At 50.0% G+C, this 24,448-nt stretch overlaps 2 protein-coding genes across 4 annotated transcripts in view; one reads left to right on the forward strand and one right to left on the reverse strand.

Moving 5' to 3' along the window:
• PPP2R2B (protein phosphatase 2 regulatory subunit Bbeta) overlaps positions 1-6,274 on the reverse strand; it is a 104,606-nt gene extending 98,332 nt beyond the window's left edge. The window contains exons 1-2 of one of the 3 annotated variants that reach the window (XM_040604561.1): positions 6,250-6,274; positions 6,025-6,102 (exon numbers count right to left, since the gene is read on the reverse strand). In XM_040604561.1, coding sequence (XP_040460495.1) covers positions 6,025-6,102; positions 6,250-6,259 — 88 coding nt within the window. In that variant the 5' untranslated portion in view covers positions 6,260-6,274. Of the gene's footprint in view, positions 1-1,892; positions 2,401-6,024; positions 6,103-6,249 lie in introns of those variants that run through there. The other 2 variants (XM_040604563.1, XM_040604562.1) reach the window with 2 other exon arrangements.
• An 8,162-nt stretch (positions 6,275-14,436) lies between these two features.
• Positions 14,437-24,448, forward strand: part of STK32A (serine/threonine kinase 32A) — a 34,695-nt gene continuing 24,683 nt past the window's right edge. The window contains exons 1-2 of the mRNA XM_040605197.1: positions 14,437-14,529; positions 17,683-17,876. Coding sequence (XP_040461131.1) covers positions 17,825-17,876 — 52 coding nt within the window. The 5' untranslated portion in view covers positions 14,437-14,529; positions 17,683-17,824. The remainder of the gene's footprint in view (positions 14,530-17,682; positions 17,877-24,448) is intronic.

Below are 24,448 nucleotides of genomic sequence, written 5' to 3' on the forward strand. Positions count from 1 at the left end.
CACAGCAAAGCAGAGCCGAACAACAAACCGGTCTGTGATGAAATCAATGAAAGCTCAGCTGCAACCGTCTAGAACCATTTCATAGGCAGTGCCAGAAGAGGATAAACAAGCGTACTTGAATTTCAGGTTTATTACACCTTGGTGCACAGTCTTTGTTCTCTGTTCCAGCAGTCAGGCTCTTGCCCGAGTTCTCCTCTCAGTTCTGCTAGTGATTTAGCCTATAACAGGGTCATCTAAACTCTCCGGAGCTCAGTTTCACCCCAAATTAATGATATGCAGATAGTAACTGGTCTGAGAAACAGTTCTGTACAAGTTTCATTCTTTATATGTTGTTTGCAGTGGAAAAGAATAAACAGCACACCGGTGGGGCATTCTTTCTTTGTTTTTTTTTCCCCTCAGCAGCCTCATATGACCTCCCCTAAAATGGCAAGAACTGCTTCTCCATTCAATTACTTATTCCAGTAGAACAATCCAAAAGTTACTTGTTCAGCATATCTTAAGGATCTGTGCCTTTGGACAAAGTCAACATGAAAACAAAAGAAATCTTCAAAGAAATTTTCAAAGAAAGGACTCCAGAGTTAGTCTGATTTATCTGTTGGGATAATTTTCTCCACTTAGAACTTCAGAGACATTAAATAACAATTTTTAAAAGTCCATAGTGTCTGCTTGACTAAAAAATAGCAATTATATTGTGTGTGCTAACATATATTAGATATAACAATTTAGCCTGGAGCGTGATCATTGCCCAGTCCTTCCTGCTTGACTCTTCCACTCCAGACCTTCAGCCTTATGACTTTCTTGGTCAGGCTGCGGGGAGCTGCAAGGGGCTCCCCACGGTGCTTCTCTTTGCCAGCCACATGCAGTGGGCAGAGCCTGAAGCCGTTCATCTCCCAAACAGCTGTAAGCACGCTTCCCTGCATCGTGCCTGGATTCCCCCATGGCTCCCGGCTGGTCACTCAGCCCGTGCACACCAGTTGGATGCAGGAGTCTGCAGAAAGCCAGGTGACTGGGAGGGGGTTTTCCTCATTGACTAACTCTGGTTAGGGCACATGAGGAAAACCACTGTGGTCCCACATGGGACAGAGCAGTGGTGTGAAATTTTGATCACGTGCAGCTGTTTGGACTGCAGAGGACTGACAGCACCACCCGACAGCTCACACACAGCAAACGTGTTGTAAACCAGCACGAACAAGTGCTCCCTGTGGGAACAGTCCCACCAAAACCTCCGCGACCACAGACCCACCCAGACAACACAAACACTCCTGAGAAGAACATTTCATTTTTCCCCAAATAGCTGCAGAGCTGTTTTGCCAGGACCTGACAACAGGCTTCACTGAACAAGGGAAAGGGCACAGACAACCAAGCGTGGGCACTGCCCGACAGCATCTCCGCATTTTCTTGGGAACATTCAGATGACCTAAGGCCACATTCACAAACTACATAAACCTGAGAACCGTGTGACACCACAGCGAGAAAGCCTTCCTTCAGCCGGTCCTGCTGCTTGCTTATTTGCACAATAAGTGCAGAGTTAACAGTAAAGCAAGAAGCATCGCCAGGAATAAACAAACTCATTTTCTCCTAACGCTTCGCACGCCCTCCCAGACGGTTTCCTGCCTCCGCCGCCTGGGGCACGGTGCAGCCTCCCACCCCGCTGTCCGGCCCGGGGGGCTTTGCCCGGCTGGAGGGGTTCAGCCCGGCTAGGAGGAGCTCTGCTCGGCCGGGGGGGGGCTGTGCCAGGCTAGAGGGGCTCTGCCCGGCCTGGGGGGGAGGGCTGTGCCCGGCCCCGAGGGGAGGCTGTGCCAGGCTGGAGCGGCTCAGCCCGACCGGAGGGGAGCTATACCAGGCTGGAGGGGCTCAGCCCGGTGCCCGCGTCCCCGCCCGCCGCCGCGTACCTTCCGCGTGGCAGCTGGAGGAGAGGATGGCGCTCGGCGGTCTGAAGATGTACGGCAGATAGCGCGAGAAGCATTTCATCTTCCGTGATTAAAAAAAAAAATATAGAGAGTAAAAGGGAAACAAACCCGTACAAAGCTAAAACAAACAAACAAAGCTAAAAAAAAACATTAAAGAAGAAAATAACGCAACCTCTCCTCAATCCATGAGGCTCCGCCGGCACCCGGGCAGCCTACAGGGCAGGGGCGGCGGGGGCTCGCTGCGGGGGCTGCCCGGGGGGAACCGGCCGGCCGGCCCCCATGCTGCCGGCACGGCGGCCCCGGCCCCGGCGGCAGAGCGGAGCGCCCCGGCCCAGCCGGCACCGCCGCTGCAGCGGCCGAGGCGCGGCCGGCGCTGCTGACTAAGCCCGTCCTGCCGCGAACACACCCCCGGAGCTCCGCGCCCCGGCCCCGGCGCGGCCCCGCGGGGAGGCGCAGACCCGCGGCCCAGCGGCGCCCCGAGCCCCGGGCACCGGGCGGGGAGGGCGGAGGCTCCGCCGCGCCCGCGGCGCTTGGCAGCGGCTGATCAGCGCCGGCCGCGGCCGGTCCGCGCTCGGCACCGGGCAGCCCCCGGCCCGCACCCCCCGGCCCTTCCTCAGCCCGCAGCCCCCACCGCTTCCCCGGCCCGCAGTGCCCGCAGCCCCCGGTCCTTCCCCAGCCCGCAGTCCCCGGCCCGCAGCCCCCGCCGCTTCCCCGGCCCCCGCAGCCCGGCGGCGGTGCGGGCAGGACGCGTGAGCAGCACGCAGGTGTGAGGAGCCGCAGGGTTCGTGGTTTGCATCCCCGCAACGCTCGCGGCGCAGCCAAAGCGCAGCCCAGCGCCCCCGCACCGAGGGCTGCCGGGGCACCGGGGCAGGTGCCGCCCGGGGAGGGGGGTCGGTCTCCGGCCCCCGGGGCTGTACAGCCCTGCTGCTCAGCCCTCCCGCTATGGGAGGGCGGCTCTAGACCAGGGGGTAACCAAAAGACACCAGAAAGGCACCCACAAACCACAGGGTGCAAGTTAAACCACAGTGCAGAAACACATTTTGCTGGAGCGTGGGATCTTCTGAGGCAGGACTCTTAATTCAGGTTTCCCAGCACCCAGCTGAACCTGCAGCATCTAAGTGGAACAGACCTAGATCAATATTGCTAACACTTTTCCAATCACAGCCTGCTCTTTAAGGTAGAAATCTCTCACAGCGCAGTGCGCTCCGAACTCACGCTGCCACAGCCTGCTCAGGTGCACATGATGGAAAATACCACAGCATCAAGAGGGCAGGTTGGAAGGAAACAACATAAGCTGCTGATGCTCATACACCCCATTTTACTGCTGTTTAATTACTCTAGGGACAGGTTTTTTGGTTTAGGACCAAACCACTCACCACCCTTGCCTGCTGTTGTTACTGTGTGTGGAGCACTGGGTCATTTTACTCTTTGGTTTCATCATCTGGCTGCAGCCTTTCTGACTTTGCTGTCATTGGCAGGTGGCAGCATGACTGCATTTCTCTCAGAGATGCAAAGCACCTGTGCCAGTGAAGAGAGAAGCTCTTCATTTCACTTCAGTATCTTTCTTTTTATTCAAAATACCCTCTCTGGATGTGGAAAAAAATATCCAGGTCTGGGCTGTGAGCCATGCAAAGCCTTCCTTCTTAGAGCTGACGGCTCGCTCTGCGTCACACAGAAGTGAAGGCTGAAGATCAAGTACTACAATGTAGCTGAAGCCTATCCCAGGAAACAAGATATGAAATAAAGAGGCAGTATTTTATAAAGCACTTTTCATGGAAAGTCACTTTATGTGCTCATGTGTGACTCACACAATGAGATTATTTAATATACTAGCCTGGAAATGGAAATTACTCTCTGAAGCAAACACATTTATGATGTGTAATTCATGTGTATGTACATCTATCCACACACATATGTGTATGTATGTATCCACACACATATGTGTATGTATGTATCCACACACATACACTTTCACATGCAAACACACCACCAGCATCACAACCAAAAAAAAGCCCAGTCCTGTACCTAACATGCTCTCCCGAACTTCCTGCTCAGCCATGGTGAGGCCATTTGTACCTGTTGGCCAGATTCAACAAACCAATGTGGTCACGTTTTTGTTATTGGCTTCACTGAAGAGAGCCTTCAAGTACTGCCTCTCAGCCTTCACTGCTCCGTGAGTCCAGGTTACCCCAAGAAAAAATCACAGGGGTCCCTTCCTGTCCCCATGCCTCTGGATTCCTCCAGCACTGGGTCTCAAATGTGGAAAAAAAAATAGCTTATAGCCTTCACTTGATAACTGGTTACATTAAGAAAAGGATAGTGAGTAAGAAGAGGCAACCTAGCATTTTATTAATCCTGAACTAGCAAACAAGTACTCTGGACTGTTAGCAGATTTGCAGATTCTACAGTAAAAGCACAAAACTTTTGTAAGCACTTCTGCAAAAAAAGACCTCAGTGAAAAAATATTTTGGCCTTAAATGCAACGGAGTGTTTTTTCCCTAGGGATTTAACAAACTTAAATATTCTCCTGAGTCTGGGGCCCCATACTCTCTCAAGGCTACAGACTGAAACCCTTCTCTGCAAAAGCAGCGTCATAGGGAGCTGCCGGTGGGCTGGGTGGGTGGCAGTCACCATCCCACCGGGGAGGTCAGGGCTCTTGGCGGAGGCTTGGGCTGCCTCCCTCCCTCCTCGGTCTTACAAGACTGTGCTTCTAAAGAAAGCATCACACTTCGGGAAATACAACAAAATAGAAGAAATAGATCTAACAGGCCAGCTCAGTTCCTGCATCTGAATACCCACATGAGCAGCTGCGAGCAGCTGCTCTTCTAACAACACTTTTCAGGCACTGCCCCACTTGCTAGCAAGCTCTTTCCCCAGCATTATTCCCATGTCCAAACCCGCCCAGCTGGAGGGATGAAACACTGCTGGTAGTGCCTACACTCCGGTTTCAGGCAGCCACCAAGGGCACGGTGCTGCCAGGGCAGCCAGCGTGTGATGGGCAGCACCGCGCATGCTGCATCCCAGTGACTGGCCTGTGCCTCGTGCCGCCAGTCCACAGCGCTGTGCCCAGGGACATCGCTCACCTCCTCTGCTGCGCCAACAAAACGGACACAAATTTCCATGCACTTATAAGAGGTAACACAAACCAACACGCTCTGCACATGGGAGGCAGGATTTTATCACTGTTTGTTGGGCCTCCCTACGGCAAAACCATTGCCCATACTGGGAGGGTTAAGAGAAGAGGGATGTGGTAAGGGTTTCAGCTGTCCTTGAGGGATAAAGAACATATAGGGAATAAAATGTGAAATGGAAAGGGGCAGGAATTAATGGATTAAAGGGCAATGCAATAAGAGAAAGGAAGATGAAAGTGTGAAATGAGAAAAAGAAAATGGAGGAAAATGCCTGGTAAGAAGTTTAAACCAGAACAATCATAGGAAGAACAGAATTGAATGAATAAATACAACTTTAAAGTCAGAAAAATTGAACACATCATGTATTTCTTTTCAGTTGTCCATGTTTTTGCAGTCCACATGTTGGCTAAATGCTGAACAGATGTGCTTGCACATAAATAAGTGCCTAAGTGATTGAGGAGCACAAATCACCCTGAAAGCTACTGAGTATTTGTTCCTAAAATCCCCCAGCTGCCTGCATCAGTCCCTCCAGCGTAGACACTTGTCTGTAGAAGTGTATGCGCTGCAATTTGTTCTAACTCCAGATACATGAATGAGAGCCAGGTTATACTTATGTCACCCAGAAACAGAATCCAACTGATGCCAGCGAAGGATGTTACAGTGGGAGAGACTGTCTTGTAATTCCCTGAAAAATTCTGTAAATAACAACTGAAACCCAAAAGGAAATCTATTTCAAAGACTATTGACATGATTAAGCCATAATGCCTTCAACTGAATTTTTTGGATCAATAGTTAATTTTAGAAATCCATCTTTTTCAAGTGCGTGAGTACATAATGAAGGCAGAAGCGAGAAGAGTATAACTTAGCTCTTTGCCAGCAGTTTCCAACAGCACAGTAACAAACCTCTGCACACTGATGAGGCAAGATGTACATGACAAACAAGTTATTTTTGATCACAGCGACAAAAGGAAAAATAAACTTACCTTCTGTCACCCCAATATCTATAGTTCCTTTTACTTGGCTAAAGCACCACAACACATCCTGCATGAGGCTTCCAAATCCTGCCAGGGAAACACATGCAGAAAGAAGATAAGATACGATTGCATTGGTGTACAGATTGTCCTTTTTCAAATGAACGCACACACATGCACATACGAATTGGCACACAAACACCTGCAATGCCTGCGTGAAGATAAATATTTGCTCACCTGGTATCATTCTTCCATACAAAGTCCGAAGCTAGCACTGCAAAACTGAAAACATTATGCCCGCGTTATGAATTGCCCGTCTGTTTGTTTTCTCCGTACCATGGCAGGGCTATTTCGAACACGGTGCAATTGGAGTCAGTCCCCTCTACATCACTGGCAGCATCACAGAAGAGTCAGGAGGCCCTGTAGTCACGGTCTTTGTCACAGCCTCTCTCCATCAGAATACTAATGCCCCCAATCATTTCCAGCATTGTTGAAGAGAGTGAAACAGAGAAAAAGAGCACCACGCTTACTACCACAACAAAATTTTTTCCAGTCTGTGGTTAGTGGAGTCGTGAACTGCTTGCAATGAACCCAAGCAAAATGAAGCCACTTTCCAGGACATCATAATGTTGTAATCAAAATTTGCCTGGAATCAGAAGTGCACTGTAGTTGCTTTAAAAGAATACAGACATTTCTATTATAAGGTGTATTATTAAACTGTAGCTGTCTCAGCTGTGCTTGCTCCTCTAGCAATACTCTGTGTTAAGCCACTCTGAGAGATATTAGGATTTTATCTACTGCTGCTTCTCATTTTCTTGACAGCTCAGCAGAATTTCCTTTCCTGTAATGCAGTTTTCACTGTAGTACAAAAAAAAAAAATAACCCACCACCTCAAAGGACAACTTGCTTCCTTTTATCCCAACACACATTTTATCTCAAAGCAATTTCCAGACACGAAGAAAGCAGCACAATGGAGCCATGAGGACGGGGAATGTCATCTTATCCGCTTTATACACAGGTGAGATGTGGCACAGAAATTGTGAATGTTTCGCAGTCGGTGAGTGCGATCCTGGACCCAGGCAGGGCATTGTGTTATGGGAGACCCATATATGGTACTTCCCTGCAAAACACAAGGAAAACACGGAACTGGGAGATAGTGTGTAGCTGGAGACATAGCTGAGGCTGGGCTGTCTCACAGCCTACCAAATGTCTCTGTAAGATTTCTGTCTGGTTTTATTTAAATCATGATAAGTTTTCCTGTGATAATATAGGTCAATATATATAATATGTATTAAAAGTAATATAACTATCTCCAAGACATAATAGATACAAAGTCCAGAATGAGCTTTATTGGATGATTCAAGCCAAATACAGGGGAAAACTGGAGTTTTAAGAATATGAAAGGATCTGAAATCTGAGGGTATGGGACAGCTTGATAAGATTATGAAAGAATATTGTTTAGTGAGATTCAAACCTTGAGATGTCTGAACAGTGGGAACAGCTGCAAAACATGACAGGAAGATGTGGAAAAACTGGCATCTACAAAAGCAGGTCTGAACATCATTGTGTATGTTGGAACATCACATTGGAACATCACATCAGTTCTGCTAGAAGGTTTCAAAAGTGAGTGGACAACATAGTGGGCAAGAGGAGCAATATTGTGATGCCCTTTCCAGAAAGCTCTTCTGTATCACTGTCCAGGTCCACTCAGATAAACTCCTCAAGGGAAGAAGGATTTGTGACTTCTTCCTCTTGGTCTGGGAGTTTGATGATGCCAAACACGTTTCTGAAAAGAGGGCTTGTTGTGTTTCCCAGAACCCTGGCTGCCCATAGGGGCTGGTGGGGGCAGGCGGGCAGCGCAACCCCCCCGCAGTGCTTTCCTCGCTGGCCGTGTGCCCGGCTCCATTCAGCGCCTGGCGTAAGAAAAGCTTCTCGCTATCAGAGCGTGCTGCGTTGTGGGGTTTTTTTTTCATGAAAGGCAAAAATGAGGGTTTAGAGGAATTATTTATAACTCTCCACTCATTTGAGGGCCCTGGAAGTGACACCTTTGACACGTTTGTGGGGCTGCTGCGAGAGCAACAGGCTGCCTGCCCATTCACTGCACTGTGTTATGCAGCAGCTGCTAACGCAAACTCTTTGGGCATGGTTTTAATTCAGAGGACAGACAAAGGCAGTATCTAATATGGCCCTGCTGGGGTTTAGGAAGCCTTATTTTGTCACTGAAATCGGGAAATCTTAACACCAATGTAGCACTAAGCAGTAGGCATTCCTTCTGTTTACAGCCCTGGATGTGAGGGGATCGCTCCACCCAATATGCTCACGGGGCTATGCGAGGGTATGTGTTACAGCAGAGTGCTTGCACGTCCACCGTGCATTGCATATTCATTTTCATTCATGCACAGGGCTGGTTACAAGTTTCTCACTTCTAATGCAAACGCCTGCGCACCCTCAGACAGTGCTGCTGAAGCTGCTCACTAACTCCACACGCTTCCCCAGTGGGGTTTGCCCTCCCTCGGGGGGGCTAGTTGAGTCGGAGGTCGCGATCTCCCACTGCTGCAATTACCTTTGTCCTACTTTCAACTAATTTTCTGTGGATTGCAGCACCTTATCAGCTTTTCTCCTCTTGCGACCAGAACTTCCTTGCTCAGAGGCTTGTTTCTGTATAACTCAGATAGTGGTGTGCTTTCCCCCACCCATTCCTTCTTTCCCATCCCTCCCAAGGCTGCCTTCCTTGGTTAGAAGTCCCTTCGTTTGTCACTTTTAAGAACTTCCAACAACTTTAGAGAGTCAGCTTGGCCTAGACTGTGCACAGATTAGTTTAATGTATAGCTAAACACTAAATCTGAGTTTGGTAAATTGGGAGTTTAGACAACCATTTCAGAAGATTCCTGCTGATAACAAATGGTTCTGGCTGCAGCAGCAGGTGATCCCACACCTCTCCTGCCGAGCAGGAGGCTGAGGGCCCTGGCTAGGCACTGGAGATGGCACTGGCCATGGCAGCTCCCTGCCAGCCCCCTACACTCACTCCATCAGTGCCCCTGCACGGTGGCCACGCATGGGCAGCCCGTGCCAGAGAGGGGACAGGGGTCCTCGGGCCCACCCAGGTGCCAGGACAGCGACGGCTGCTCCTGGCCGGTGACCGGCAGCCTGGGCACAGGGCTGCACAGCTGCCATCGGGCTGGTAACAGCAGCAGCTGCAGTTCAGCACCAGCCGCAGTCACACGGTTGCGTGGAGGGAAGCGAACTCAAGGGAAAGCTGTTTGTGGGGGAGAGGGGTGTGTGAAATGCCCACCAGCATCCGAAAGCCTGTGGCTTTCCAGAGGCTCTGCGGCACTTGCCCAAGACCAGGCTGAAGCTTTGACAGCAGCGACAGTGCATCTCTCCAGCTCTCGGCAGTTTGCGGGGCTCTGCCTCTGATCTTCACTGTCATGAACGTTGGTGTTCAGTGATTTTTTTGCCCAACAGCCTTTGACAGGATTTGTTCCTGTCCTCGCTTTGGTAGGTCACACATTTACACCCAGGATCGTCTATTCCTGCATTGCGCTGGATGAGCGCGGCAGCCGGGCCCCCTCTGCCCTTGGTACCTCCTGGCTCCTGGGGTAGAATACTGCCACGTTACGGGAACCAGGTGGGGAAAAAGACTTCACTGAGTCCCCATTTGATTTAAAGAATGCTGTCATGTTTTTCAAGTTTTATTGCTGACTTAGCTTCTGTAAATTCTCTGTGGACAGTGTAGCGATCACCTGTAATTCTTGGGCTCATTTCTTTCAAAACATCGGTTCTCGCTCTAAGGATAGGATTTCCCTAATGAAGTGCATGTCTTGTGATATTGATGTATAAAAAGGCTTACCTGCAAGCTTGGTCTCTCCTCAGCATGCAAATTAAATGCCTTTTCATTCTAAGAGTTTGAAGAACTCTTTTAAAAATCAAATATGCCTGAGGAAAGGCTGCGCATGGGTATTGATTAGCTTTATGATGTCTGCGGCCGACTGCATTGCATTCAGGCCTGAAATGAGGTGAGTCACGCACGCCGTGGGGCAGGGGGAGAGCAGCTCGCAGGCCTGGTATCTCGAGAGTCTGTTAATACTGGTGGGAGTGGGGGACGTGCATAGAGAACACTTCTTGCTGCGTGAGGTTATGACAGGTGCTGGTTATGGAGTGGGAGCAGGAATACTTTTTACTTCTCAGCCCATCTATTGACACATCATGTGCCCATAAAACAGAGTTAACTGCCATGTGCATCTGTTTGCACTGCGGTAAGGCTGAGCTCACGGGTTGTTAGAGTTGTTAACGTTCCAGCTCCCTGGAGGAGAGCTGTTACACACTACTTATTTTTGTGCACAGAGCTATTCATGAAGCATTAATTTCTGCAGAAACTTGCTTACAACTTTTGTTTCCATTCTATGATTTCCCCCTAGTTGTTTTTTGTGATGTAAATATTATGGGAACATTTTTTAAAAAATCAAGAAAATGAAGATTAGGTGGTTTTCATGGTGGCAAAAGAAGCGAAACACGTTAAGTGAAATGAGGTGGATTTCCTTCTGTACCTGACCATGTCAGAAAACAGACTCCCCTTATTCCAGGTGTAAGTGGAGCTGGAGGGAGGGAATGCATACTAACCAGAAAGTGAATAACCAAAAGTGAAAGCAAGGCCGAAGCGAAGGGAAACCCCTTGGCACAGGGAGCTTGAGCCAGGGCAGCATGAAGGGGCAGGTGAGGATCCTCAGCCCGAATGGAGAGCAGCTTTTCAAAAAGGGATGTGGGGTGGGAAGGGCTGGAGGGACAACAGCCTCTCATAAAACACTGTGGTCTGCTCCTTATTTCTCCCTTCACACTCTCCTTCATCTACAGCTTTTAAGATGTCTTCAGTGCATTTGTAGCTCTAGTGAGTTCGATAATATGTAGAGATAACTGAGCTGGAAGGAAAACAAGTTTGATAGAAGCTGATACACTGTTCTCTGCATGGATTCTGCAGCTGACTTTGCAGAAGCATTGATACCTCATCCGCTAGTTTAAAGCTGCAGTTCCCAGCATGGCACAGCCAGTGCCACGTAGGCAGGACCGGGGGTACTCGGCAGCCTCAGGTCTGCCACTCAGGATGTCTCTCTGGTGTTTTTTCTATTCCAGTACTCCAGAAGTCAGAACCAGTTGACAGTAGGTTAAGAAGAACGAGGAGATGTGGGAATAACAAAGGCAATCTTGTGTTAATTTCTTGGGAAAACTGAAACCTTTGGAGTTGTCGTCTTTTAATCTTGCAGCCAAACAGAAAAGCATGGTGAATTCTACTGTGCATTTGTATGGATCACTGATATGTAGTGAATGAATCTTGCAAAAGCTGCTGCTGGCAAAGCTCAGTTTAGTGAAATAACTTCCATCTATGAAAAAGTAATTTCTGTCCAATAGCCACAGAACGGATCTGCTTTCGGAGCTTCAGTTAATCTTTCCATTAATACATAAAAGGTTTTATTCAACAGTCTTCTCTACAGAGCATGTCCTCCCTCTGGAGTAACGTTAGATTCTGAAATCCTCTTCTGCCTTAAATTCTAGTGACCTCTAGCTGAAGAGGCTTAGCACTTCACATACTATAGCCACCAAAAGCCAGAACTTGGTGTGTTTCCAAACACACCAAACTTGGTGTGTTTCCAAACAAGAAATCTTGCAGGGATCAGTGTGTTTAAAAATTATTTTTTAATTCAGGCATAGATACATACATATGTAGTGGGTGCAGGTGCCACTGTGCTGTGGCCTGTGGCAAAGGCTGTGGGAGTCAGTGAATGGGCTGTCACATACACAGACACACACATTATTTTTTTAAGCTGGGTCTTTAATATTAGCAATTTTAAAGTCACAGTATTTTAAAAACAAAATTAACTGCTAGGGTACCTGCAATCTGCATTGCTTTAGGTGTTTTCTGTTGTTTAGTAGCTGAAACCTTAGCTCAACCCAGGACTGCTTTCTGCTGTACTGATGGACTTTGTGTAGGGCAGTTCAGTATGATAGGGTTGACCATGCTCTTTTTTCCTGCCTCTGCCAGTTACTTCATTAGTACAGGTATAGTTGTTGCAATGTAGCAGCCTACAGGCAAGGCATGTGATTTGTTGTATGCACAGTTACATCCCTTCATAAACGCATCCAGCTGTATCCTGGCAATTCTCTTATGAGTGAGTCGATGGTATCCTTCATTCTGCTGTCTTCAGGAAAGAAAGTCAAGAGATGTGTTGTATCCAGATGGACAATGTTCTTGACCTTGTGAGCCACAGTTAAGTCTTGTGGCTTAAATTTGTAACTCGGGTGTTACTGAGTGCCAGTGTGAGAAAGAGCTCTGGAAACAGAACCGTAGAATTGCTTAGGTTGGAATAAACGAGTCCTTGCTTCCATACGGGTTAGACGGGTCAACTGGCAGCAGGGACAGATTTGCCCATCCCAAAAAACCTCGCTCCCTGCTTGTGGGAGAGGCCGTGCTGCTGGCGGGGAGCCGCGGCTGCTGAGCGTCGGGAAGCGCAGCGCAGGGAAGCGGCTTCAGCAGCTGCCGCCGCCGGGGCTTTAGGGAGCACGACCCTGGGCTCCCCACTCGTGACTCCTCCCCACGAGCAGGGCTCGCCTTCCCGTGATGGCTCTGGGGATAGAAACGGAGATGTTGCTCTCCGTTAGCTCAGGGAAGGAGAGCATCGGCCAGCAGTGACCCTGTGTGGCTGATGGCAGAACTGCTGTCCCTGCGTGGGGACCTCGCCCTCCAGCCCCAGCAGGCACACGCAGCAGCCGGAGCTTTTGAGGGCTGAAAGCCCTGGGCAAACTGCGCGAGGTAGATTAAAACATTCAACGTACCGGTCTTAAATACGCATCTCGATACCTGTGCTTCTGAACAAATGTCCACCTGCAAACCAACACAGAATACCTCAAATTCAGTGGAAGCTTTGGGCACTCATGTACAAGTGAGCCCACTTTCACCACAAGAGATGCCAGCAGTGGATATTAAAATCCGACACATGGAAGACATACCATAATGTCAAAGTTCACCAGAGTGTTACAGCTGAGAGATGGCTGCTAAGTCTATCCAGGACAAGAAGACTGCAGGTGAATACTCTGAAAGGTGAAGTCCGACCTTGGGCAGGGAAGGGAATCTCGGGCCTCTCCTGTTGCTGAAGCTGTAGATAAATCATTAAACATTCCCTGCAGCATGAACTTGTTATCCAGCCTACCCGAGATGCTTTTATTTCAGCCACCCTTTTTGTTTCTGTGGGGTAATTACTGGATCCCCATCCTTGTTGCAGGGCTGTGCAGGTGGTCTCCCGGGGAGGAGAGCTGGGCTCCTCTGTCGGGGGGCTGACCTGCCGCCAGTGCCTGGTACGTGCTCCTGTCCCTGGGCTGGGTGGTGAGGGCGAGTCCTTGTCCACCGGCAAGGTGAAACCAGCCTCCTCCTCCTTCTGCAGCCCATATTTATTTTTCATACAATTTGGTGCGTTTGATGAGAATTCTGTTTTAGGGGAACCCAAGCTGTGTTTCAGCTTGTTGGTTCTTCTCCGAGTAATACATGACTATGGCTACGGTTGGGTAACTATTCCGACTCTCGCTGCCCTGGGCAAGGACTGGTCTCCTCAGGAGCTCCAGGAGGCTGAGCCGAACAGGAGGGGGAAAGCCAGTGTCCAAAGGATACGGACAACGGGATGGGAAACGTGGTGTCTCCCTTTTCACGGGATCCTTTCAGATAGGGATGTGCCTGGACAGAGGGGGCGGCGTGCCCACCGGGGCTCGGCTTTACTGCGGGCAGAGCCGCGGGGGCCGAGCTGGGCCGGGACCCCGCGTTGCCGCGGGTGGGGGCTGCGCCCCGAGGCAGGCGAGGGACGGACCCCCGGGGAGGGTGGTCCCTTGCTGCGAGACAGGAGCACAGCCCGACCCCCGCCCTTGGCAAAAGCGGCACAAATCCACGCCATGACACGAGGTAGAATAGGGAATAACGCCCCGCCGGCCGCGCCGCGCAGGGCACGGTCCGGGTCCCGCCCGGGAGCGGCGGCAGCGCCGCCATCGGGGCGGGCCGGGCGGCGGGGCCGGTCCCTCCCCCGGCCGCGGGGGCTGGCGCAGCCCGAGCCGGGCCGGGGGCGGCGGCAGCACCGACGCCGGCGCCTCCGCAGCCCGGAGCCGCCGCCAGCCGGGCGGGGGGGGCAGCACCACCGCGGGGGGGGCACGGCTCCGCCGCCCCGCACGCCCCGTAGGCGCGGCCCCACGCGTGTGCGTGTGCCTCCGCCCGCGCTGCCGCGGCGTCCCGGGCAGCTCACGGCGGGGACCGGGGACCCGGCCGGGGTCCGCAGGGCGGGCGGCGGCGGGGCCAGTCCTGCCGCTCCGGCTCCCGGGCCGCTCCGGCTCCCGGGCCGCTCCGGCTCCCGGGCCGCTCCGGCTCCCGGGCCGCTCCGGCTCCCGGGCCGCTCCGGCTCCCGGGCCCCCTCCTCCGGCCGCCGCCGGCTGCTGCCGCCCGGGCAGGGGCTGCTCGGTCCCGCCCGCGGCCCCCCCGCCCCTCCCGAGGTAGGTGCCGTGCTCGGTTGCGCCCCGCAGACGGGGCTCCGCATTCAGCCCCGTGGTTGATATGCTTGCCCCGCGGCTCGCGGTGGGGTGGGGGGGGGCTGCTTACTGCTGCGACAGCTTGTTTGGGGGGGGGTCTCAGGCCGTAACTTCGTCCCTGCCAGCAGGAGGGTGAGCGCTGGGAGGTCGCATGGCCGCGCTTCCAGAGGGGCTCCAGCGGGGTGAGAACCGAAGGTGACAGCGGTGGTACCTGCCCTTGTCCTTCTTGAGCTTCACAGAATCATTTAGGTTGGAAGAAACCCTTAAGATCATCAAGTCCAGCCGTTAGCCCGGGACTGCCACGCCTGCGGAAGGGTCCCGAACAGTCCTTAGCTTCTCTGGCACTGAAGTGGCCGGGCAGTGTCCTGTGGTGCTGTTCCTGCCCAGCTGCAGTTGTTCAGCAGAGCAGCAGCAGCACCCGCCCCTGAGCAATGAAGAGAAATTTTTGTGAGCCCCTCGGAGTTAGGGGTCCCCTTCCGCGGAAGCTCAGTAGTCACCCATCAGTGGTAATGCAGCGGTGCAAGTGGTGCTCCCCTTCGGTGTGAACATCCAGCCTTTCCGTAGCCCTGCCGAGCTCCTCTCCTCAGAGGGCAGGGCCTGGGCGCGGGGCAAGTGCCAGCCCCTGGCAAAGGCACTCGAGGGGTTACATGCCCTCTGCTTTGCTTGGCTTTTGCCGTTATCCGTTATGTGCTTGGCAATGTGAAGGTGGGCTGCCTGGCTGGGGTGGGAGCCTGGGCATCCCCAGGCAGCTGCTTTCTCATGCCTGTAAAATTTCCACTGTGGCTGCCGGAGTGGCTGATGAGACCCCTGGGACCACTGATGGCTGGAGCCGCTCCTGGCACAGTGAGTGCTCCAGCCGAGCATCAAGTTCATGTAGAAGCATTAGTAGTTGTGGCCCAAGGGAAAGTAATGATTTTAATAATTTTGTGACTTTGCAGTGTGAAACAGGAAGAGATGTATCATTACCATGCCTTGGGCACACTTTATAAAGATACAAATCCTAGTAATTATTACTCAGACTAGCTTAACTTCAAGGAATACCTATGTTCCTTCCTCATAGCTTTTATGTATTGATGTATTTTAAAAAATAAATTCAGCTGCAGACTTCTATACCAGAAAATACCTTGGAGCAGGTGACCTGGGTTGACATCAGTAAGATCAGTGTGATGTAGAAGCATCAGTATGCAAACCTGATTTATGGCTATTACATCTGTAAGTGTGGTTTTCCTCTAAAGAGTAAGTTTTGGGGCTTGAAAAGAGATACTGGTGTGGCTTTGTGTCAGACTGAAGGCTCAGTCTGTTCCCTTCAGAGGCACTGATGGGGATCATAAACATTTGCTGCTTCATTTGTTTTATTGTTGGATCCTGTTACAGGTCTCTGAGATGAGAAAGCAAGATTTTAGGTTTTTTAATAGTTTGCTCTGGGTTTTCTTAGGCTTTTGAGAAACGCAAACTCCCCTGCTCTTTGCTGGGAATAGTGAGCTCTACATAAACCACAGCAGCAGCGTGAGTGGGTTGTGGCTGAGATTGTGAAATGCCTTGGAGAGAGGGTGCCCCGTGTGCTGCCTCTGATCCGTTTTGGATGCCTCTTGGTAGTGCTGGGAGAGACTGGGGTGTGCTGGGGGACATGGGGAGGATGGATGCCATTGGATACCGTTGCAGTCAGCCGGACACGGCTTTGGCAGCTCCTGCAGTTTGATTCACAGTTGGATTCCCAGGACTGTCATATTGGGGGTGAACGTTACATCACTGCAGCCCTGTTCAGGCAGACACCCAAATATAGGGATTGCTTTTAAACTTCGGGCAAGCTTTGGCACTTGCTCTAGGGTAATTGTCCTGATGGAGGGTGTGATGTTAGGGCTGAGTTCTTGGCTGAATGGTGGAGATAAAGTTAGCTGGAGGGAATGAATGAGCCAAGCACGCTGGTGTGAGGGATGCACAGCATCCCATGGCAGTCCCAGTTCCCAATACTGTCCCAGTAATTCTGTTTTCTCCAACATTTTTCTAATGGTTCATCCCTTTTGTGCTTCAATAACATGATTTTGTTATTTAAACTAAAAAAGTGAAGCTGCTCAGTTTGCTGTGTTTCCAGAGTGTAGATCTGAGAAAAATGAGTAAGGCTGCATTCCATCCTTAAACGTTCAATGAAAATACGAATGCTCTGGAAAACACTCCGGGCTGGACAAAGTCCAGGTTATGCTGCACTGTTACTCCCTCATTTTATTCCTTTAGGGCTTTGTACTTCCAATAACAAATAAATGTGTATTTCACAGGGATGTCAGTATCAAAATAATCATATAAAGGTGCTTTGCATGTAAATGCTTAAAAAATAAAACTGCTGCTGTACCCATATAGGACTGTTCAAGCTATCTTGCGTGTCACTAAGCTGTACAGTCATATGCTCCAGTATACATATACATGTTCAGGGGAGAACTGGAAGATTAAAACCTGTGTTGTCTGCTAATGAACAGACCTGTCCTTCCGCAGTGTAAGAGGAAAACCAGCTGCTGCAGCCAGCACTGAACCATGAATCAGAAGGTTTTCATTTTTGTTTATAACTCGCATCCAAAAAGGTTTTTGAAGAAACTGATTGGGAACTACACCTTCATTTTCCATGAAATCTTTTCATTTTAAGAAAAGAAAAAAAAGGTTATGATTTTTGTTCCAAATGACAGACTTCTGTAACAGCTTAAATCAAATAGTTGACACTTGGAATTTCTTCCTATATAGCTTTTACACTTCCATGTGACCTTAGTAGTCAAAAGTGGCATTCTGATTTTATCAAGCCAAGTCATCACTGCTTGTGTTTATTTTGGATATTGACCTCACTACAATTAATCACTGAAGCTACAAAATATAATATGTTGGATGATACAGCAAACATGAGCCAGAGCCTTAGATCTTTTTTCTGTGAGTCTATTTCTACATTTCCCTTAGTGGGGAGCCATCCTGGTTGAGGTTGCAAGGTTTGATGTTCCTGGGTTTCTCTAATAAACTCCATTATAATGTGCTTTTTCCCTGATACTCGGTTTTGTCTCCAGAGTGGTGAACCTCCAGTGAGAAATCTGCTGGCAGAAAAATGCTTCTTAATCCTGAACGATGAATTTTTGCCTCCAGCCTTCTCCAGGATGCACTGGCAGAACATTGTGCAGGTCTGCTGGGAGTGACCCGTGGGTAGCACCGTGCTGGGGACACCGGCTCTGAGGGTGCCGGAGTAATTGGGAGAAGTGGAGAGAGCTGTGCCTGGGCTGAACAGACCATGGGAGCCAACACCTCCAGCAAGTCAGCACCCTTCGATGAAAACGAAGATGGTAAGAGCTTTTCCTAGTTGTTGTCTGGGACTGCAAAGCGCAGGGACGAGTGCAGGGACTGTGACTCTGAGAGCTGCCACCAGCTCCTGTGCTGGGGTTGCCAGTAGCCGGATGACATGGTTAAGCAAAAGGGTGTCCCGGTCTGCAGCAGCAGTGTGCTCTTGGTCTCCTGCAGAGCTGTGGTCAGGTGTCAGCTGGCCCCTTGCCTCCCCTCTCTGCGGCTGGGCATGGGGACAATAACTGTCAGCAGAGGTTTGGTTTTGAGGTGGACACTGTGAGGTGCTTCAAAGGCAGGGTAGAAATGCTGCAGGTGCTTCAGGAGGCAGGGAGGGTTGTTCTGGAGTTCACAGTACAAGGAGGACTGGTATGAAGTGTGGTGGGAAGATAGCTTGAGCGACGCATGTTTCCATCCCTGCTTTGGCCTTGGTGGGAGGGCCACCGAGAGACCCGCTCAGCAGCAGAGAGGGTGGCTGGGCAGTTCTGCCCGTTGGCACGGGGAGACCAACATGCGGGCTTCGTCGGCTGGAAAAGGAGAATAACAATGCTGTGAGCAGTGTTGGAGTCCAGCGTCACCGTGCTGCCAAGATGACAGAGACAGTCATTAAAAGATTTTTCCATAAATAACTTTCCTGTTGAATGAGTCAGCTTGCTAACGGCCCTATGGGCTTTCACCTAGGTAAAATAATAAAATGCATATGTAGATAAATACAAATATACAGAAGTAGAAGTAAAACATATGAGAACCTAGGTAACTCATAACCTGCTGCCCCGAAGATAAGAACTCCCATCACGGAGGATGTAATCCTGATTACTGGGGAAGTAAAGGGAAAAGGAGGAAACATTGGCCAAAACCTGCTCTTTCTTGCTCAGCTCCTTGAGGAAAGAGGTCTCAAGGAGGAATGCGCTTTCATTCTGGAAATGCAGGGATTGTATCAGTAGCACCATTAGTGCTCGTGGCACAAGAGCCTTCTGTCCCAGGCTGTGGCTACCCAGCTCTTCAGCCTCCATGTGCAGCTGATGTACCCGACTGCCTGGGGAAAGGGAAATTCATTCTGCCCAGCAGCGTGTTCCCTTGCTGTCCCGAACTACCCTGCTGTGACCTGGCCCTTCCCTGTGCACCCCTGTGCAAACCCTGTGCAGGTTTGTCTTCCTGCAGTGATTTCACACTCCGGGGTCTGTGCTTGCTGCTGTCGCCTGGTGAGCCATTCTGTCCCCATGCCCTGTGCTGCTGCGCCCACAAAGCCAGATGCATGTCTGTGGCTGTTTGGCTAAATTGGCTGTGGTTTCCAAATTATTAATGCAACCACTTGCAATTTTTCTTTGTTTTTCTTAGTTTTTTCCAGTTACTTTAGAGCAAAAGAAATCTGTGCTGTGAGGTTTTCCTGGAGATTGTATTCCTGGGGCATCTAAATCGTCAGTATTGGTATCTCGCATAAACAACTTGTGCTAGCTTAGGATGAGTAGTGCTTTTCATGTTCCTGATCACCTTCCTTAGGGTGATGTGTCCTGGCTGTGAGACTGACTGTAACAAATTGAATTTTCCTTGGGGTGGCTGGTCTCCCTGCTGAGTCTTTCTTTGGGTTTGACATGCTTCGTGCAGTATCAGCTCCTGTGACTGAGAAATAAATCGTACCCCAAGCGATGCAGTGACCTGCGCAGGGTGACTGTGCTTGGGGCAGTAAATCTTCTCAGACAGGTGAGTTCTTATGAGAGCCAGTTCTGTGCTTGGAAAGAGCTTGGTTCCAGCAAACTAAACCTGACAGCATGTGAAGTCCCTATTAGCTCTGTGGCAAAGGACCCTGGGCTTTCCAGGTGTGAAATGCCGCTCCCGTGCTCGGTGCATTTGTGTGTCGTGCTGGCAAGTCAAGGGGAAGGTCCAGTCCTGACCATCTTGTGTGGTTCAGTGTTGATCTCTTGAGTTGCAGTAGGCTCAGGGGTCACCCTTGCACCCAGATACAGTGTCCAGACTGGTGCAGATGTGCTTTCATGGCCCTGCCCAAATCTAAAAAGTGGTAGCACTTTTTTCCCCCTCTAATTAGTCATATTTTAATATAATGGGGGCGGGGAGAGAAACCCAGCTGAAATGGGGATGTCCCCTATTAACTTTTCCATTATCTTGGCAAATTTATGACCTGAGACTGTATCACCTTAGATGTCACAATCTTGTCCTCATTCTAATTTCAATTAAAACTGAAATTAATTAAGAGCTGCTGAGTCCAGCAGGAAGCAGCACAATGGCCCTTCTGCTCCGTGACCCTGGCAGGTTGCCTCACGGGGCTCCGGCCGGTGGAGAGCAGTCCCACCTCTTCGGCTGTGCCGCAGAGAGCCTTTTCTTTTGGGACCTGTGTAGATATAAACAGTAACAACGTGAGTGGTGCAAGTGCTTTGGTGCCAGGAAGGCACCTGATTCTTCACAGCCTGAATTCCGGCTCCGGCAGTGCAGTGCTGTGGCTCGGCAGCTGTCTGCCTGATGCTCTTGCTGGGGATGTTGCCAGGACCCGTGGCCGGGGGAGGAGGAAGGAGGAAGCATCCCCATCTAACAAGCATTTTGCCATTGCACCCAAGAAATGGGTTTGCTTCTTGGAGAACCGTGCTGTAATGTACTGGGATTTTGTTCCTCTCATTACCTCTCAATTTGCTTAAAAATAAAAAAAAAACATCTTGCAGAATACTTGGGCAGTTGCAACAAAGTAAAATCTTTTGCAAAACAGAGTTGTTATGGAGCCAACTAGAGGGTGAAAACATCTGGATTTACATTGTGCCATCATTTTCTGAACAGCTGTGGGCAAAAAAGTTACTTCACCTTCCTGGTGCTCCGTTCTTCAGCAGTGGGCTCCCTTCTCCTCCCACAGCTCGGCCGTTTGCCCCGCGGAGTGTGCACTGCCTTCTGCCACGCAGGGACAGGCAGCAGGCTCATGCCTCGCTCGGGCTCCCGTCATCCCTTGATGTGCATGCGTAGTTGTAACACCTCTTGCATATTTTTTCCAAATTGCCGTTGTTATGATTTGACTATTTTCTGTGGCACCATGACTTTTAAGGTGTTTTTTTTTAAGATGGACTTCTCAAAGGGGCTTTGCTTGCCTTCAGCTGAAGTGGAATGATAATATTATTTTTTTTCTCAGTGTTTCCTCTGAGTAGGCACAGTCGTGGATAATAAACTAGTGAGATGAAAAGAAAATGTAATAACCAGACAGAAGGTTCAGCACTGCAAGGTGTTTTCAGCTTCCTATGTAGTCAGGATCAGACCGCGTTAAAAGCCAGGGTTTTTTGTGCTGCTTCTGGACAAAAGGGCATGCCGGGAAAGCATCCCAGAGGGTGGCAGCCAGATATTCTCCCCAGCTGGCCAAATCTGTTGGAAGATAAAGCAGAAATAGATAGTAGGTGAGGGCAGTGGCTGGGCGAGGTGGACATACACTGTTTTGTGGACCCTTGCCAGTGTCCTCTCCAGCCAACAGTCAGCTGTTCTGTCTTCAAACTGTGCCAGGACCGGGAGGAGCGTTAGAGCTGTCCTTGTTCCTCTGCCTGTGTCTGTGCGGAGTTCAGCTCCCTGGTACGGAGGGACTTGCGTTGTTGCTGCTGATCCTGTGGTAGCACTTGTTTTCCTGAGGCTGCAGAGCAGAGTAGGAAGGGAGGGAGGGAGTTTAATGAAAATGAGGGAAATTACAGTGACAAAAGGAAGATGACTCCTAACAGACTGTGTGGTGTTGTGCTGGCTATACTGGGGTGGGTGACAGGGCTGAGAGGACCTGAGCCCCCACATGATTGATTTCCACTTGGCAGGTGGAATTTGGGGGCTTTGGCAGTGCCGACTTGTCTCTGGTAGGGTGTTTTTCATGGCTGGTTATGTTCTGTATTTTTTTTGTATAAATATTGTTCCGTGAACTAGGGTTTAGAAATACAACCCCTTATTTTCAAAATGGTATTTCATGCTTATGCTTCAGTTGTTTCTTTATAGGAATCGTACTATCTTCCTTGGCATCTCTTAAACATTATTTGTCTGAGTTGGCATATCACATGATTTTTCTCTCTGAAGGGCAAATGCTTTGGCTTTTTCATTGTTTTAGATGCCATCAGGCAGTGAAATGAGGCTTGTCAAATCTGTAGATGTGGATTCAGGATGAAGAGCATCAGTTTAGTTCCTGATTCAAACTTTCAGTAGTCTTTGGAAGGGAGACTGGATTGGCTTGCTGTGAAAATTGGGGATGCTAGGAAAGCTAAAACAGCGAGAGGTTAAAATGTGACCGTACCTAGTTTGAGAGTCTTAAATAAAAAGTATGCAATTTAGCTTCCTTGTGACCAGCTCAGTTACAGACCTGTGTTTAAAATGTTAATGAAAACATAAATATTAAAAGAGAAGGAGGTAGAGGGTGTTCACATGCAAAATCTGGCTGCCAGCTTAACTCCTGGATTTGCAGCTGTTGCAGATGTTAACATCTGGCTGGATGTCTGTGTTTCGCGGTCTGCCCTGCACAGGGTCCCAGCACCTGGGACCTGACACGCAGCTCCTGCAGCTCACCCCACTCCCTGGCGAGCACAGGCTGTTTCTTTCTCCTCTCATTTTTCCCTGCGGGTGATAAGCATCTTCACTCTTCCTTTTTGTTCTGCAGGTATCCACCACCCTTCCCTCAGATGGTCTAACTGGTAAACAGGTCTAGTTAGACTCAATCGTATCAACTTGTTAGCTCTGATATTTGCAGCTGTTGTTCCGGGTTTGAAAAAGGGTGTCTGTGCCTAAAAGCTGGTCTCGTTTGCAAGTGCTACAGCTGGAAACCATAAACTTTGCTTTGGTTAGATTGCAGCATCATGCCTGAAAAGATAATGGCAATGAAAAGGACAATTTTTTTTTTAATTTAGTGTGCCTATTTTAAAAAGTCATTCTGTGAATGGGTTACCCAATGGATATTACACTCCCAGCCAGGTATGCAGCACCTGTTTTCAGCCTTTTTTTTTGGAGAAAACGTGGGCAGGCTTAGTGGACTGTATGTCTGAGGCAGTTTGGTGACCCTCATGCATCATGTTTATGTTGTATGAAATCACTTCTGCCTGGATAATTTCTTTGGGAAATACATACATTACATTAAAAAAAAAAAATCTGCTAGCAAATTATGAGTACATTTCCCTGCAGTTGTGTTCTGGCAAGGATCTAGTGTCTGCCCTGTTGTTCTAGTGTTAGCTTAGAGGCAGGACGTGTCCTGGGGAAAATGGGTTTGTTTCTGACCGCTGTCATGCACAAGCCTGTCATGAGGAGGATTCATCTGTTGCTGTTGCCTTCCGAGATGGTTGTTAAACTCGCAGGCAGTGGTAAGCCTCAGCAGGGACCTGAGCGTGGCACAGGGCGTGCGAGGACTCGGTGCCTGCTGGCTCTGGTGGTCCCCGCGTGGGGACAGCCCTGCCTTGTGGCCCCGTGCTGGCTGCCGGTAGCCCTGACCCCAGCCACTTCTGCCACGGGGAAATGCCAGGGGCACGAGGCAAATGAACCCTGCGATTTCAAACCCTCATCTTTTTCAAAACATCAGAACATCAGTGCTGCCTCTTGGTTCCAGAGGTCACGCTGATTAAAGCTGATGAGTTATTATAAATCTTATCAGTGGCTTTCTCTGATGCCTTGAATGAGCATCTGGGCATGGTTTGGCTCAGCCAGCAGTGGCTGGTGAAGGAGCGGATCTCTGACCGTGGCCCCGTAGCTGATGGCTGCTGCGCAGCGTGCTGCTGCACCAGCGTCTTGGAGAAGCGTTAGCAGGATTCAGAGCATTCAGCATGAGAATCATTGCTGTGGTGCCTTATCCGGCAATCGGCAGCAGGGTTTGAACCCAGTCCAGTTAATCTGTGTTAGCTGTGCAGTAATTTGATTTGCTGTTTCTCTGCATCTGTTTATTGCCTGAGATGAAACACAGGCAGCTTCATCCTGGCTGATCAGGAACACTCAATATGTAGGGTCCTTCAGATGAGCACTTACAAAACATTCCCCCTTGCCGTGCAGATGTCCGCCTCCCAGCTCCATCTCCAGCCGGAGGCCAGAAGGTGAAATGCATGTTCTTGTTCCTCCCTCCGTGTTGCGACGCACGATCCACAGCGCTGCTCCTCCGTTTCCTTCTGAGCAGCAACAGCCGCCCTGGATGCTGGCTGGTGCGAAGCTGGCAGCCAGGCTTGCTGCGCTTAGCTTGCACAGCTGTCGAACGGTTGTGCAGAACACCACAAGGATACAGTGGTCTAGCTGCCCGTCGATGTCCTCACGTGGTATAGAGTTTTGATGGGCTAAACTCCTTTGCATTTGGTTTCAGCAGGAGCGAGATGAGGCTTGTGTGTTTAACAGGCAGGGCAGAGTGACAACAGCCGCCCGATGACTCCTTGCCTGATTTGCCATTGGCGAAGGCTGACCCAGGGAACTTGCCTTTGCAGCTCAGCTGCAAAGAAGAAAAGCCTGTTAAACACCAAGTTTTAAACAGCACCCGAACTCCAAAAGCAACAGAAAGTTGCTAGGGTATCCCTCGTTTTTCTCAGGAATTATCTTACGGAGAACAAGTAGAAATAGTGTAATGTCATCAAATGTTTGCTCAGCCATTTAATATTTG

This window comes from Falco naumanni, chromosome 8 (assembly GCF_017639655.2).
Source record: "Falco naumanni isolate bFalNau1 chromosome 8, bFalNau1.pat, whole genome shotgun sequence".
In the NCBI taxonomy this organism is placed as follows: domain Eukaryota; kingdom Metazoa; phylum Chordata; class Aves; order Falconiformes; family Falconidae; genus Falco; species Falco naumanni.